The 17508-nt window shown below is 41.6% G+C and overlaps 1 protein-coding gene across 8 annotated transcripts in view; it reads right to left on the bottom strand.

Annotated features, from left to right (window-relative positions):
- yeats2 (YEATS domain containing 2) overlaps window positions 1-17508 on the bottom strand; it is a 155311-nt gene that overhangs the window by 93140 nt on the left and 44663 nt on the right. For 5 of the 8 annotated variants that reach the window (XM_073040755.1, XM_073040754.1, XM_073040760.1 and 2 more), the window contains one exon: window positions 15508-15615. The exons of 2 other annotated variants lie outside the window; for them this stretch is intronic. In XM_073040755.1, the coding sequence (XP_072896856.1) occupies window positions 15508-15615 (108 nt within the window). The remainder of the gene's footprint in view (window positions 1-15507; window positions 15616-17508) is intronic. One more of the 8 variants, XM_073040757.1, reaches the window with a different exon arrangement.

Raw genomic sequence — 17508 nt, 5'->3', positions numbered from 1 at the left:
CATATTTTCTCTTCATGTACAGTGATATCAATTATCGCTTGGATACATTAAGAGGAACAAACACAAAGGTACTAGATTGGTAATCTGACTCTGCAACTTCAGAGAAATGGCTGGATAAATGAACGTATAGCTGTGTGCTTTTTCTTGGGTCTCACTAAAGGCACTGAGAGATGGGCAAAATCCCAACACACACTCTGATTCCTCAATATTTTCACCCGTCTTGTACTTCACCTCTGTTAGTTTGACATTGTAGCTGCAATAGTTGTACATGGACGATCCTCCGGTTAATAATGCACAACTTATATATACCCTGTACACATGAGCAAACATTTGGAAAACCAGTGTTTCCAATTGTCTGGCTGCTGCAGCCATCTGCTACCAGGCTGCATATCCAAGTGGTGAACTGTTCAGGTAATTACAGGTGACATGAATGGAACCCTGACGTAACCCGGGAAGGACTTGTAAGTACAAGCTCTTTTCAAGGACATACCAATTCACACAGTTCCCTCGGCCTAATCTTCCAGTCAATAGCTGATTGGTACCGTAAATTCCGGTGTATAAGCCGAGAATTTGGCCCTAAATTTTGGTCCTAAAATTAGGGGGTCAGCTTATACAGAGGGTGCCAACTTTGGAAAAACAAATACACGGAAGACAGGTCGTATTTATTGGCTGTTTTTGAGTCAATTTTGTTCCACTGTCGTCGCATGAATTCTTTGAATGATTTATTTAAACTCACATCTAGTGGCTGGAGCACGGAGATCAAACCACCGGGGATGACTGCAATGTCCGTATTCTCAGCTTTCAGTGCTGCTTTGTCTCACCTGACAAGTGCACTTTGAAGACGTCCCAGACAAGTAGCAACTTTTCTTTCCGGAAACCTTCGGGACATCAACGCCACACCTTTTTAACCCACTTCAAGCAACCAGCGTCGTCCATCTAGCAGCATTCTTGAACGTAAGCAACAACACCCCACGGGAATTTTCTGAGCAATCTTTGTTTTTTGTCTCAACACAAGATCACGTCTATTCATAAATTGGGTGCACCAACTTCTTGTAGCTTTGAAATGTTCGCTGACCTCATGGTGTTTTTCGGCCCATTTCAACGCTTGAACTCGAATCATTTCTCTGGTAACAATGTATCCAGCGATCGCTGGTGATTCACCCACTTTAAAACTTTTTCTTCCAGTTCTGGCCACTGGTATGTTTTCCCGTGGTTTGCACATTTCATCTTTGGCATTTCCCTCAGCGTGTCCCCTGCCTTTCTCCACTCTCTCACTTGTTTCTTGTTTACAATAAACTTCTTAGCAGCTGCAGAATTATTCATTCCTTTAGCAAAATCAACAACCTTCAGCTTGAAGCCAGCATCATATCGCATTTGTATTAATCTTTTGTACGTGGCAGTCGCAAACTCAATACTGCATAGACGTACTGATCCCACCACCCCGTGTTATGTTTTAACGAGATTACAATGGGCGCTAAATGGTTTCGCAGGGGTTACAATTCTGAGGATTTTTTACCTTTGGAGACCTAATCCAAAATTTCCCCCCCTGATTTAATTATTAAGAATTTGCTTATAATGCTCTACAATGTGTTGGCCTGGTGTTTTTTTAGCAGGTACTGGTTCACAAAATTTCCCAGTTCCGGGTCTGGCAAAGCTGAGTACCGGCATGTGAGATCTTGTGATCTTTTCTGGTAAAAATCAAAAACCTCTACAAAAGGGGTCGGCTTATACAAAGGCAACATGAAAATGACACTTTTTTAACCTTGAAAATGAGTGGTCGGCTTATATTCTGGAATATACGGTACCTCTATTTGTCTACCTTTATATCACGTCTCTCAAAACAGTTAGTCAAGAAAACTCAAGTTTGAAAGTTTCAGTTGAGGTACATGTCCTAAAGCATGAAAAAACATTTTTTATATTGTTCCAAAATTATTTGTTTCCATTTCTAAAATTGTATAATTCTAACATAAAATAGCAATATGTAGTTTCAAACTTCAGCCTCAGGGTTAGGATGGTGAACTAAACTCTTAGTTCATTGAACCACAAACAAGATACACGAAGGCAAATGGCATACCTATGTAATATTGTAACTGCATTTCTTGGGTTTGGGCATATTGGTACGTTTTGTTTACATAGTTCTCAAGTTGATCATAGGACCTAAACCTGTGTTGAACTTCTCCAAGTCTTATATCAAATAACTTAATTGCTACATACAACCAGTCATGATTTCATTACATGAATATTGCCATTTTTTGATTGTCTTTGTTGGAGACAATTCAGCATTCTAATAAACCATACAGGTGAGAAGATTCCAGGTTCAATCCTTGGTCTGCAACTGGCTGTTACAACTAGGGAAGAGAAACACCAGCCAATGGTCCTTATTCGGATAATAACATTTGATCTTTGCTTCAAAATGCTTACACACATTAGATTAAAGGAGGAGCGGGTTAATTGTGTATTGCAGAACAAGCTAGAAATCAACACTCATTGTCCAAACTCTCAAGGAGCTTTGATGGGTTAGCAAAAAAGCCTGGCTCTAGTGGAACAATGCTCAAAGGATGGTTTTCATAGGAAACTATGTAAGTACCTAGTATGCTGGAGCAAGTACAAAGTACAAAATAAATTTACTATCGAAGTACATGTATGTCACCATATACGATATACAGAGGTGCGTTTTCTTATAACCATATAACAATTACAGCACGGAAAAAGGCCATCTCGGCCCTTCTAGTCCGTGCCGAACACTTACTCTCACCTAGTCCCACTGACCCGCACTCAGCCCATAACCCTCCATTCCTTTCCTGTCCATATACCTATACAATTTTTTTTTTAAATGACAATACCAAACCTGTCTCTACCGCTTCTACTGGAAGCTTGTTTTACACAGCTACCACTCTCTGAGTAAAGAAATTCCCCCTCGTGTTACCCTTAAATTTTTGCCCACTAACTTTCAACTCATGTCCTCTTGTTTGAATCTCCCCTACTCTCAATGGAAAAAGCCTATCCACGTCAACTCTATCTATCCCCCTCATAATTTTAAATACCTCTATCAAGTCCCCCCCTCAACCTTCTACGCTCCAAAGAATGAAGACCTAACTTGTTCAATCTTTCCCTGTAGCTTAGGTGCTGAAACCCAGGTAACATTCTAGTAAATCTCTTCTGTACTCTCTATATTTTGTTGACATCTTTCCCATAATTCGGTGACCAGAACTGAACACAATACTCCAAATTTGGCCTTACCAATGCCTTGTGGGCATACACAGTAAATCCAAGAAAAATATCCAACAGGATGGACAAATACTAAAGAAAAAATTATAATTAATAAATAAGCAATAAATATTGAAAAGATGAGAAGAATCCTTGAAAGTAAGTCAATTGACTGTGGGAACAGTTTAATGATGGGGCAAGTGAAGTTGAATTAAGTGAAGTTGTCCCCTCTGGTTCAAGAGCCTGATAGTTGAAGAATAATTAATGGTGCTGAATCTGTGGTATGCACCCCAAGGGTCCTGTACCTTCTTCCCAATGACAGCAGCGAGAATAGAGCATGGCCTGGTTGGTGGGAGTCCTTTATGACAGATACCGCTTTCCTGTGACAACGTTCCGTGTAGATGTTCTCAAAGGTGGGGAGGGCATTACCCATCATGATCTGGGCCATATCTACTTGTTTTTGTAGGATTTTTTCATTCAAGGACATTGACGTTTCCATACCAGGCCATGATGCAATCAGTCAATATACTCTGCACCACACATCCACAGACGTTTGTCAAAGTTTTAGATGTCATGCTAAATCTTTGCAAACTCCTCAGGAAGCAGAGGTGTTGCCGTGCTTTCTTTGTAATTGCACTTGCATGCTGAGCCCAGACAGATCCTCTGAAATGATAATACTGAGGATCTTAAAGATGCTAATCCTCTCCATCTCTGATCCCCCGAAGACGACTGCCTCATGGGCCTCTGGTTTCCTCCTCGTGAAGTCAATAATCAGCTCCTTGGTCTTGCTGACATTGAGTGAAAGGTTGTTGTTATGGCACCATTTAGCCAGATTTTCAATCTCCCTTTATTTGCTGAAAGGAGTGAAAGATTAAACTGATATTCATATTTAGTGGAAGAGTAATGCTAGGAGGAACATCTGGAGTACAAATACTTCAAAGTGTGCTTTGATTTTGAGAAGGCTGTTAATAAGATCCAATGGAGCAGGTTGGTTAACAAGGTTAAGGCAAATAGAGCTAGTAATACTATACAATTATGAATTGAGAATTGGTTAATAAATAAAAGCAAATCTTTCTGAGGTCAGCACGCTATAACAAGGGATTATTCCAGGGACTGGCGTTCTCAATGTTTGATGATTTGGCTGAGAAAATCGACCATCTTATTTTAAAGTTTGCTAAGAATACAAGACAAGGCTAGATGGAATTTTAATAAGGAAGAATAATATAAGAAGTCTTCACAGGAATAAAAGCAAGTTGAGTCAGTGGAAAAGAAAATAGTGGGTGCAAGATCATGAGAAAAAATGCAAATTTATCCATCTTGGCGCACCAAAAAAAGAATATTTTCTAAATTGCTGTGAATTACTCATGCTCAAAGGTACGGCTGTGCATTGATATCACAATTCACTGAAAGCCAACATTCTGGTGCCACGAGTAATTAGATAGGCAAAATGTACGTCAACATGGACTGATGTGAGGGGATCAAATATCATATTTCCAAGTTTACTAATGATACAAAACCAAATTGATCTGTGAGCTGTAATTGAAAACAAAGAGGCTTTAAGATGATTTAGATGTCATTACAGAAAGTCCGCACAAGTAAATGTATGTCTTCATTGCAAGATTTGAGCAAAGCAGCAAGAATATCTTACTGGAATTATCAGGACATCAGCGAGACCATACCCAGAGAACTGTGTGTAGTTTTAATATCCTTATCATAAATTTGTTATAGAGGGGGTGTAACAAGAAAAAAAATCACCAGACGGGAATGGCCATAGGGGGATACACAAGGTGGACTAGGCCTGTATTTATGGGAGTTTAGAAAAAATGAGAGGAAATCTCATTGAAGAGTACACAATTCAGAAAAGCCTCAACAGGTTTCAAGTGGTGAAGATGCTTTTCTGGGTGAGGGGGAGTCTAGAACATAGATCATATACAGCATATTATGGGCTCTTCAGCCCACAATGTTGTACTGACCTTCATAAAACTACTCTATGATCAATCTAATCCACCCATAGCCCTCTATTTTTCTGACATCCATGTGCCTATCTAAGAATCCCTATTGTACCATTATCCCTGGCAGTGTGTTCCATGCACCTACCACTCTGTGTAAAAGGACATCTTTCTTCCACTCACCTTTAACTGATGTTCTCTGACATTGGCCATTAACATTCTAAGAAAAAGATGCTACTTGTCCACTCCATCCATGTATCTCACAGCCTTTTACAACTCTCATTCCCCTTTGCTCCACAGAGAAAGGCCCTAGCTTGCTTAATCTTTCCTTGTGACATATTCTCTAATAGAGTTAGCATCCAGGTAAATCTCCTCTATACTTTTCTAAAACTTCCACTGACTTCCTATAATGAGATGACCAGAACTGAACACCATACTCTAAGTATGATCTAACTAGTGCTTCATAAAGCTGCAACATTACCTCATGGCTCTTGAACTGAATCCCCTGACTAATGAAGGCCAGCATGTCATATGCCTTCTTAACCATCCTATCAACTTGTGCAGCAACTTTGAGGGAGCTATGGACTTGGTCTCTAAGATCCCTCTGTTCCTCCACACTGCTAAGAATCCTGCCACTGACCCTGTACTCTACCTTCACATTCAACCCTCCAAATTGTAACACTTCACACTTTTTTGGACTGAACTCCATCTGCCACTTCTCTGCCCAGCTTTGTGTTCTGCTTATATCCCAATGAATCCTACGAAGACTTTCTACACAGTCCACCACACCAACCTCTGTGCCATCTGCAAATTTACTAACCAACCCTTCCAAATGGAGCTCGAGTCTCACATAAGGTAAGACATGTAAGACATGAAAAGGTGACAGAGGCAGATGGTCTTATGAAATTTAAGTATCTGGACAACCTTTCGTCACCATGGTACTGAGGTTCTGGCAAATGGGATTATACAGATGGGTACATGATGGTCAACAAGGATGGAGTCAGCCACAACAACGGTTTCTGTACTGTATGATCTGATTTCTTCACTCAAAGAAAATAATTCTTCACTTAGAGGGTTATGAAACAATGCAATTCTTTACCGTGGAGAAGGGCTAAATTTTAAGTCACAATGAATTAAGATTTTAGGGAGGGAGTAGTAATGTGACATTGAGTTAGAAGATTGGCAATTATTTATTGAATGACAGAGCATACCTGAAGGGCTGAATAACCTATTTCGTGCTCTTATGCTTCCACAGGAGTTAAGATGACTCAATATAATTATATAGTGTTGTAATTAGATCACATTTGGAAATGTTGCGCAAAGCGTTGGCTGTCTTACCTCCCAAAGAAAGGATATACTTAACAAAGAGGAAGTACAGCAAAATAATCACCAGACTGGTTCCAGAGGTGGAAAAAAACAGATCTCATTAAAAATAACAGAGCTCACATGACACAAAAGGCTGAATGCAGGGAGGATATTTCCCCTGGCTCAAGAGTAAGTAAGTATTTAGAATATAATTATCATAGTGTCAGAATAAGCTATCAGTCATGTATGTCTGAGATAAGAAAAAACTTCATGTAGAGCGTAGTCAATCTTTGAAAGTGCAGAGGGTCAGTTATTAAATTCATTTAAAGCAGAGACTGATAGGTTTTTGGCTATTTATTTATTTAGAGATACAGAATGGTAACAGGCTCTTCAAACCCAAAGAGCCCGCACTACCCAATTACACCCTTGTGACCAATTAACCTACTAATCTGCATGTCTTTGGAATATGGGAGGAAACAGGAGTGGTCACGGACAGAATGGACAAACAGAGGTGCAGCTGAACCTGGGTCACTGGTACTGTAGAAGTGCTGTGCTAATCACTATACAATCGTGCCATCCCAATTATGGGATTCGGGACGGTGGAGGGAAAAGGTGTTTAGTCACGATCTTGACAAGAGGCAGAGCAATCTCGATGGACCAATTGATCTGGACTATCTCCATTTCATATACAGACAGACAGACAAACAGACATACTTTATTCATCCCGAGGGAAATTGGGTTTCGTTACAGCTGCACCAACCAAGAATAGTGTAGAAATATAGCAATATAAAACCATAAATAATTAAATAATAAGTTAATCATGCCAAGTGGAAATAAGTCCAGGACCAGCCTATTGACTCAGGGTGTCTGACATTCCAAGGGAGGAGTTGTAAAGTTTGAAGGCCACAGGCAGGAATGACTTCCTATGACGCTCAGTGTCACATCTCGGTGGAATGAGTCTCTGGCTGAATGTACTCCTGTGCCTAACCAGTACATTATGGAGTGGATGGGAGACATTGTCCAAGATGGCATGCAACTTGGACAGCATCCTCTTTTCAGACACCACCGTCAGAGAGTCCAGTTCCACCCCAACAACGTGGCCTTACGAATGAGTTTGTTGATTCTGTTGGTGTCTGCTGCCCCAGCACACAACAGCAAACATGATAGCACTGGCCACCACAGCCTCATAGAACATCCTCAGCATCGTCCGACAGATGTTAAAGGACCTCAGTCTCCTCAGGAAATAGAGACGGCTCTGACCCTTCTTGTAGACAGCCTCAGTGTTCTTTGACCAGTCCAGTTTATTGTCAATTCGTATCCCCAGGTATTTGTAATCCTCCACCATGTCCACACTGACCCCTTGGATGGAAACAGGGGTCACCGGTGCCTTAGCCTTCCTCGGGTCCACCACCAGCTCCTCAGTCTTTTTCACATTAAGCTGCAGATGATTCTGCTCACACAATGTGACAAAGTTTCCCACCGTAGCCCTGTACTCAGCCTCATCTCCCTTGCTGATGCATCCAACTATGGCAGAGTCATCAGAAAACTTCTGAAGATGGCAAGACTCTGTGCAGTAGTTGTGAAGTCCGAGGTGTAGATGGTGAAGAGAAAGGGAGACAGGACAGTCCCCTGTGGAGCCCCAGTGCTGCTGACCACTCTGTCTGACACCCAGTGTTGCAAGCGCACGTACTGTGGTCTGCCAGTCAGGTAATCAATAATCCATGACACCAGGGCAGCATCCACCTGCATCACTGTCAGCTTCTCACCCAGCAGAGCAGGGCAGATGGTGTTGAACTCACTGGAGAAGTCAAAAAACATGACCCTCACAGTGCTTGCCGGCTTGTCCAGGTGGGCGTAGACACGGTTCAGCAGGTAGACGATGGCATCCTCAACTCCTAGTCGGGGCTGGTAGGTGAGCTGGAGGGGGTCTAAGTGTGGCCTAACCATAGGCTGGAGCTGCTCTAGAACAAGCCTCTCCAGAGCCTTCATGATGTGGGAGGTCAATGCCACTGGTCTGTAGTCATTGGAGCCACTGGGACGCGGCGTCTTCGGTACAGGAACGAGGCAGGACGTCTTCCACAGCACAGGAACCCTCTGGAGACTCAGGCTCAGGTTGAAGACATGGTGAAGTACTCCACATAGCTGGGGAGCACAGGCTTTGAGCACCCTGGGGCTGACACCATCCAGGCCTGTAGCCTTGCTTGGGTGGAGATGTTTCAGTTGTCTTCTCACCTGTTCAGCTGTGAAGCCCACTGTGGTGGTTTCAGGTGTGGGAGGGGTGTAGTCACGAGAGCAGGATGGGCGGGCTGTGAGGAGGGGTAGGAGGGGTACATCATTGATGTGTTACACCAAATAACAAGTTTCTACATTTGGAAATTCTGCACATTGAGGGAGGAGGAGGTTGAAAATACAAAAAATAATGGAAGCACTTGTATCCAACTTAATGAATTCAGAGAGGGTTGTAGATGTACATCAATTGAGGTATCTATACTCTTTTCTACAGAGTTCTGAGTAAAGAACTAGAAATGAAACATGAATTGGTTATTTCACTTTAAAGCTGCTGTTAAGCATGTCATGTATTCCTTATTTTCTTTTAATCACAAATGCGCTGCAGTACCTTGAATAGTTTCTATGTCTAAACATCACTACAACCCATGAACCAATATCATCCAGACAAAAGTGTCACCTTATTCATTATTCCATCATGAGGTACTTGCTACCTCATAATACAAAAACTAACATTTAAGTAGTGGAGGATTACAGGAGAACTGCCAGGCAAAGTGAGATACTGAGGTGAATAGAAGTTTTTAATAGACAACCTGAAGTTGGAAAAAGAGGTGGTATGGTTGAGTCATGGAATTAGAGTGTGTAGGAACTAAACAGAGGGAGAGCAAATAAAGAGCTTTTGGTGGACTGATTAAGATCAGGAATCCTGGTGAAGTATAAGAACTAAGAGGATTATGGAGACAGAGCTCTCAGGTGGGAGTGGGAGTGGGAGTGGAGGGAGAGTGCAAGACAGTATTTAAGAATCAAAATGTTTCTGGACCAGACACAAATTGTAGGTCAGCAGACAGAGGCATGAGAGGCAATCACACCAAGGTTGAGAGTACTTCCACCTTTCACACGTTCAGAAGTGCCACTTTCCAAGCTGCATGCTAACGGTCCTTTCATTCTTTCTTTAGCCAGCTGTGTGTATGTTTATATTACCAGAAATCTATTCATTCCTCAACTCGTGCCATCCATTCTTCAGAGAGGCCAGTAAAAAGGACATTATTCAGGTATGTAGCTACAATTAATTCAGTGATATTCTGTGAATGGGATGATTGTTTAATAATGTTTCTCCGCAGCATTGAACAGCTGAGGTCAACCCCGTGCAAGCGCATGGATAAAACAAGGCAACACTTGTAAACTCCCACGTCACCACACACGGAGTTCATTTTCTTGTGCAAAAGCTCTGCCAATGTTCCTCTTAGTGGCAATATTAAAGCAAATTAGAGCGGCCTTACTCCATCCTACCTCCCTTGACCCTTCCCATAGTATTCACCAACTTTCAATCCTAGCTTTGGGAAAATGGGAGACTAATATCTTAAGTGGGCGAGGAGGAGGAGGAGGGTGTTTGCAATTGTATGCTCTTAACGTGGAATTAATATCCAAGTTCCGATCTAACAGATGACCACCCCTCATCCCAGGAAAGATGCTTGTCTGGAATGTGGATCCTAGAGGTTACTAGTACCTTCTTCTCTCACAGCCTTTGACAAAGGTGAATAAAATTAGTCCAGTTTGTCCTTCAAAGCTGCTCCTTTCAACCAATAAGCTGATGTTTACATCAAATCACTTAGTGATGCCTGAACGGGCAGACAGACTTTTTTCCCAGGATGGAAATGGCTAATACAAGGGCCAGAATATTAAGGTGATTGGGGTATGTCAGAGGTTAAGTTTTTTTCTCCCCCCTCACAGAGTGGCGGGTGCACGGAACGCATTGCCAAGGGTGGTGGTAAAGACAGATACATTAGATAGACACATGGATGATAGCAAAATGGAGGATGATATAGGAGGGAAGGATTGGACTAACAGGTTAAAAGATCAGCACAACTGTGAGCCGAAGGGTCTGTACTGTGCTCTAGAGTTCTATGTTCTATGCTCTATAACAAGATCGAAATACTTGCACTTATATAGCACCTTTCATTGCTGTAGAACATCTCAATTCACTTCACAGCCAATTAAAAATCTTTGAAGTGTGGTCACTGTTTTAAAACATGAAACAATTTGTAGAAGTGAGGGAGAGGGAGAATAAGGCTACGTCCACACTACACTGGATAAATTCACAACAGAAGCTTTTTCTCTTCGTTTTTACACTCCGTCCACACTAAAACAGCGTTTTCGTCCCCCGAAACCGGGAGGATTTCAGAAACGCTGTCCAGAGTGTGTAATTTTGAAAACACTGCTTGACCGGAGCAATGTGGATGGGGTAACCAGAGAAATCTAAGAACGCTGTCATGACGTGCGGGAACGGATGGTGACGGCAGCAGCGCAGAATTTCATTGTTTTCTTGAACGCAACCTAACAATTTCAGAACAGACAGCAACGAGACTGAAGCCAGAAGAGTTAGAAACGTACTCACCAAATAGTTTGACCCACAACTTACTGAATAAATAAGTATACTCACTTTGCCCTGTTTTCTGTCCTTGCTCGTATCAAGGTGGTTTACATAGTTATGCAAGTACTTCTCTGACAATAGATGTGTAACAGCCTAATGTAACATTGTATGGAAATACAAGATAACACTGATGCAGACATGTTTTATACATTTAACCAGGTGCTTTACTAATGCAACAGAGTTCATCAGTTTTTCAATGTTCGTCGTCAGCCGGGTCATACAGTCCGTGAACTCCCTGTTGGATGCCTCCATACGCTCCAGTGTTTGTTTTTTTTTACTTTTAAAGTCCTCCTGCGCGAGAGCTAACAGCTGCCTGTTGTTTAAGTTTTTCTAGTCTGTAACTGGACAAACACGCAGCAAATCTTTCACAGCGAGATTCTACACCAAACATGTCGCTTGTTTTCGGTAGATGTGTCCTGCGCACGTACAGTAGGAGGAGATTCGCCAAAATATCCATTTTAGTGTGGACAGAGATATTTTTTAAAATGCATAGTGTGGACGCCTATCGTTTTTACGCGAAACCGGCATTATATTTGCTCTGTTTCTCTCACCACCAGTGTTATATGATTTGGCGAGTATTTCCAGCAATGTGCACTTTTAATTTAAATAAAAAGGAAACAGTTGTAAACTAGCTCATTTAATCTTCTTATTCTTCCCTTAAAATTATTTCCTTGTAGCTCCTGACTCAGGAATCATAAACCATTAACGTAGCAAAATTACAAAATTGCAAATGTTAGAAATCTGCAGAAATTTAAGAGGTGAGGGTCACAGAAAACAACAAGGTTGGTTTGAGTAACAAATGAGTGAACTACCACGACTGTTCTGTCTTCAGCCCCAATGCTGTTCCAATGAATCTCAACATTTATTCAAGGAATAGCAACCAATGTTCAGACTTAGCACACTGCAGTCTTCTGCTAAACACTAAGTTTAATAATTTCAGATAATCTACCTTTGGTGAATTCTATCCCATTTTTTCAACGCTCAGGTTTCTGCATCTCTTAGTAATTTCAGTTTACACTTGCCTTCTACATTAAACATCCAGTCCCAAATGCCTCTGAAAAGATGATAGTGAGGTTCCTTTTCTTGAAGTGTGATAGCTCTTCTGGTTGTCTTAGCCAGAAAGCATCGCAGTAGGCATGGGCAAATTGGGCGAAAGGGTCTGTTGCTGTGTTGTACAGCTCTATAAATCTAAGATACTTCCTCAGAGTTGTTGAAGGAATTTCAGAATATAAACCCAGCATGAATGTAGCACAATGACAATTTTCCAGATTATGAGGGTGCGTAACCTGCAGGTTAAGGTGCTTCAATGAAACTTAAGACCTTATCTTGATGGTAGAGGCTGTGGGTTCGGCAGGTGTGTTCAGGCCAGCCAAGGAAGCTAACTGCTGTAGACGAGATCAACGTTACATATTGCAGCCATTGTGTGCAAATGCTAGAAAGAATAAATGCTTCTTGTTGTGTTGGAGTACCAATCACCCAGGATGTTTGTCTTGATCCAGGCAAGTTAAGAGTATCTGATCATATTCCTAGCTAGTGCTTTACAAATTATAACAAAGCCCTCAAGTGTCAGGAGGTGAGTCACCCCCATGGAAAATTTATTTAACTGCAAAACAGATTAAAGGTTAATAATCTTCAATGTTTCCAATCTGATTTCAACACAATTGCTTCCATCAAATAACTGGCATAAAAAGAACTAACTACTGTACACTGTTGAAAATAACCTCAAGGGAAAGGAGGAGGTGATTTCAAGTTGTCTCTATTACCAGTCACTATCACCATAATATTTTTGACATGAGGAAAAGTGAGCTTCACAAGTGGAAAAATGTCTAAGAATGCCCTGTCCACAAAAAACAGGCCAGTTACCATTGCCTGAAGCTTACCATGATTCATCCACAAAGTGAAACAAGGTTTCACTGACAGTGCTAATCAACCAGAACTCAACAAATCCCTGTTTACTGTTACACATTCTGGCTCTTGCCAAAAGTATTCAGTTCCAGACCATACAATATGCACCCCAACCCCAAACACAGACAAAACAGTTACATCACGAAAGTGAGATGGAAACGCCTACCTCAAGGCAACTTTTAAACTGTGTGCACAATGGAGGACCGCGAGTAAATTTGAAGTAAGTCAATGGAAAAACTCAACACTGTATTTAACTGCGATTCTTGAAGTCAATCTACTTCTTGAAGCTGACAGAGCTAAGGTGCTCAACGAAGTGGTCCCCCAGTCTACACTGGATCTCAGTGATGTAGAGTTGGCCGCACCAGGAGCACAGAATACAGTAAACGGCCCCAGTGGACTTGCAGGTAAGTGTCGCTTCACATGGAAGGACTGTTTGGGCCTTTTCCCTATTCTGACCACTGTCTGCAACAAAAGGTGTGTCTTCTCAAGGCCACCCATTTTAATTCTTCTTCTCATTCTCATTCCGACATGTAGGTCTGAGGCTTCCCTTACTGCCATGAAGAGATCACTCTCGGGTTGGAGGAGCAACACCTCATTTTCTGTGTGAGTAGCCTCCAACCTGATGGCATGAACTTTCTCGAAATTCCAGTAATTTCAACCCCTTTCTCTCTTTTTCCATTCCCCATTCTGGTTCTCTTCTTATCCCTTTTCTTCTCATCATTTGCCCATCACCCCCAGGGTCCACTCATTTCTTCTATTAGGTTCTCTTGTCTTCAGCTCTTTAAATCTTCTACTTATCACCTCCAGCTCTCCACTTCATCACCCCTACTCCCACCCACCTTACCTGGTTTCACCCATCACTCAACATTTGTACTCAGTTACCCCCCCCCACCAATTTTCTTACTCTAGCTTCTTCCCCCATCCTTCTCAGTTCTGACGAAGGGTCTCAGCCCAAAAAGTCAACTGTTATTTGTCTCCATTGATGCTGCATGATCTGCTGAGTTCCTCCACCATTGTGTGTGCATTTGCTCTGGATTTCCAGCATTTGTAGAATCTCTTGAGCTTATGAAAATCAGTATGTATTGTTTTACAGTAAGAATTAGATAACACACTCACATGCAAACAGAGAGCCTGATAATATCTAAAAGTGCTCTGTCTGATATTCATCAACTTCACTGCTAACCCAATCACTCAGCATCGATATCTTGGAAAATGGCGATATCAAGTCTATTTATTTGGATGTAATCACTACAGGAATGTAAGATTGTAAGATGACATCTAACTTACATTGTTATATGCTAAAATTTTCTGTATGCAAAAAAAAAGGCAATGTTGCGTGAGGAAACATTTTATCCTACACTCTATCATAATTGTTTTTAACCTAAGGTAATTAACAGAATTAGAATATTATTAAGAGCATTGTCACAGCAATGCTCAGGCAGGACAGACAGGATGCCTTGCCTACAGAGGTTACACGAGTGGAACTGAGAAATAAGAAAGTGTTGAACATGGTAATGGGATTCCCTATTGAATATTTAGAGGACACATTTAGAGAGAACGTGATACTGGATCTCTTATCACTGAACGAGACAAGGCAGGTGACAGAAGTGTGTGTAAGGGACACTTTGGATCTAATGATCATGTCCAATAATTTCAAAATAATTATGGAGAAGGATAGGACTGATCTTCATGTTGAGATTCTACATTACGGGAAGCCCAATTTCGATGGTATCAAAAAGGATCTGGCAGGTGTGTATTGGGATAAATTGTTTTCTGGCAAAGGGATGCTTGGTAAATAAAACACTGAGAGTACAGAGTTTGTATGTTCTTGTTAGCATAAAAGCCAAGGTTAACCGGCTTAGGGAATCTTAGTTTTCAAGGGATATTGAGGCCTTGGCTTAGAAGAAGAAAGTGCACAGCAGGCATAGGTAGCAAGGAACAAATGAGTATAAGAAATACAAGAAAAAACTTCCCAGGAAAATCAGGGAGGCTGAAAGAGGTATGAGGTTGCTCTGGCAGGCAAGGTGAAGGTGAATGATTTTGTATTTTGTTTTGATTTTAAAAAGCTCTCTTACTTTATTCCGTTGCTTAAACGACACATGACAAAGACTTCTGATAACTGTGATTCAGCCTAGATTATTATTAATTGCAAGCTGCGTCATGTAACCTGACTTGGGACAAGGCTTGGGCAAAATTAACACGAGTCTAAACCAATGACCCAGGCTGTTTGGCTGACAGGTATCTAGTGAATGTCCTGCAATGGATGCTCTCTGATTTTCTCCCTTTTGGATTGCCAATGGACAGAAAGTCATTACATGACAAATCATCCGTGCCTCAACCAAGATCGCGAGATCTGTGGTCAGTCATCTAATTAAAACATATAGCAAATCTGAGACTGCATTCAAAGGACTAACATCCACGTTAAAAAGAGTTGTAAAGCAAAAACAAGATTTTAAATTACAGGTTCCACAAAACAACTCTCACCTTAGTGAAGGCACCAAGACCCCCAGTGGCAGGTTTAGGGCTCTGGACCTTGGGGTGACTTCCAATGGGACATAAAGGAGGCATAGCCGCAAAAAGCGCATCTTCCTGCTGAAAAAAAATCTAAGTTCAGTCTAGAAACTCACTTAACCCTTTATCCAAAAATGCAGCCCAGTCACACTGTGTTAAGAGATGAGCCAATGCCCACAGATACAGACAAAACAAATTTAAATTCAAGCAACACCAATCACTTATTTGTTGCCATCATTAGCATTGGGTGACAGCCTGTGGCTTGTGAGTAACAATAAAAGGCATTCAACTGTATGGTGACCAGTAACAACTTATCGTGGTGAGAATTATCACTGTTTTAAATAGTAATCTAAAACCGTAATAAACTGGAAATGAAAAATAAAAGCCGGAGATACTCAACAGGCAGGTTCCACCTTTAAGAGTGAGGGAAAGAGAAAAGGATAATATTTCGAAAGTGTTTATTTATTTATTGAGAATCAATGTGGAATAGGCTCTTCTGGCCCTTTGAGCTGAACTGCCCAGCAACACTTGATAGATCTTGGGTCTGTGAGAAGAAACCAGAGTACCCAGAGGAAACCCACTCAGTCATGGGGAGAACGTACAAACACCCTACAGGCATGGCCTGTAACAACCATACCGTCCACATCAACTTAAAGGGAAAATAAAACAGACTAAAGAATTTGTTAGCAAATTACAAACAAGAGAAAATCTGCAGATGCTGGAAATCCAAGCAACACACACAAATTGCTGGAGGAACTCAGCAGGCCAGGCAGCATCTATGGAAAAAAAGTACAGTCGATGTTTCAGGCCAAAGGGTTTCAGCTGTACTTGAAACGTCAACTGTACTTTTTCCATAGATGCTGCCTGGACTGCTGAGTTCCTCCAGCATTTTGCGTGTGTTGATAGAATTTGTTAGACTACATAAATATATTGGCTAAAACAATTGCAACAAAAATTATTTTGTCACGACTGAGTCAGCTCCACATTCAAGACTTTCAATTCACTTTAGCAAGTTGCACATCTGTAAACTTCAGGCCATCTAAAATTCAACTGCTGTGACCCTTCCCTCTACTCCCGCTCAACGTTCACTCCTGTGTGCAACAGCCTGTGCTTACAGTCCCTTTATACTTTCAGTTTATAATTCCCACGAATGACCTTGTCCCTACACTTCCTTCTCCTCCCCCATTCACTTATCACATCTGTCTTTGGTACTGGACATTATCATCCCTCTATGTGGCCATCATGGCTCCATACACACTGCCAGCCATATCAAGCAGGAAGTTTTAGATCAACTTACAAAATTCCTCGAACAGTTCTCTCTTACCCTTTAAAGATCCAATCTAAAACTGCACACACTCTTCAACATAGCATCCATTTTCTACCTGATTATACAGTCTTGCGATGTTTTCAGATATTAACAGGTATATATAAAACAAATCATACAGACCTACAGCAAAGAAGCAGGCCGCTCAGCCCACCTAGTCCATGTTGCCTGTTATAGCCGAACCCTACTCACTCACATTAGGGCCGCAGCTCTTTCCAGATGCTTCTTAAATGTTGTGAGATCTCCTCGGCAATCCAAACTCTAATCACCTCTGAGAAAGAGGTTCTTCTTCAGATCCCTCCTAAACTTCCTACCCCTCACTTTAGTCCCATGCCCTCTTGTCCCATGTTGAGTGATATATTTTGGGAAGGCAATCAAGGATAGGAATACAGAATAAATGTTAGAGCCCCACCCCACATGATAGAGATTTGTTACCACCTACCTTACCTATCCACTACATAACATCTATCAGGTCAGATCTCATCCTCCTCCACCCTAGGAAAGCAAACCCAGCCAATCCACTCCCTCAATGTAACCATAACGCTCCATCCAGGTAATATCTTGGTGAATCTCCCTTGCACCCTCTCCAGCACAGCCACGTCTTTCCTACAGAGTGGTGACCAGACCGGCACACGTTACTTCAGCAATGG

The sequence above is a fragment of the Hemitrygon akajei genome, chromosome 3 (assembly GCF_048418815.1).
Source record: "Hemitrygon akajei chromosome 3, sHemAka1.3, whole genome shotgun sequence".
NCBI lineage: Eukaryota > Metazoa > Chordata > Chondrichthyes > Myliobatiformes > Dasyatidae > Hemitrygon > Hemitrygon akajei.
Note: the sequence above shows the minus strand (reverse complement) of the source record. Positions and strands in the feature narration are given on the sequence as shown.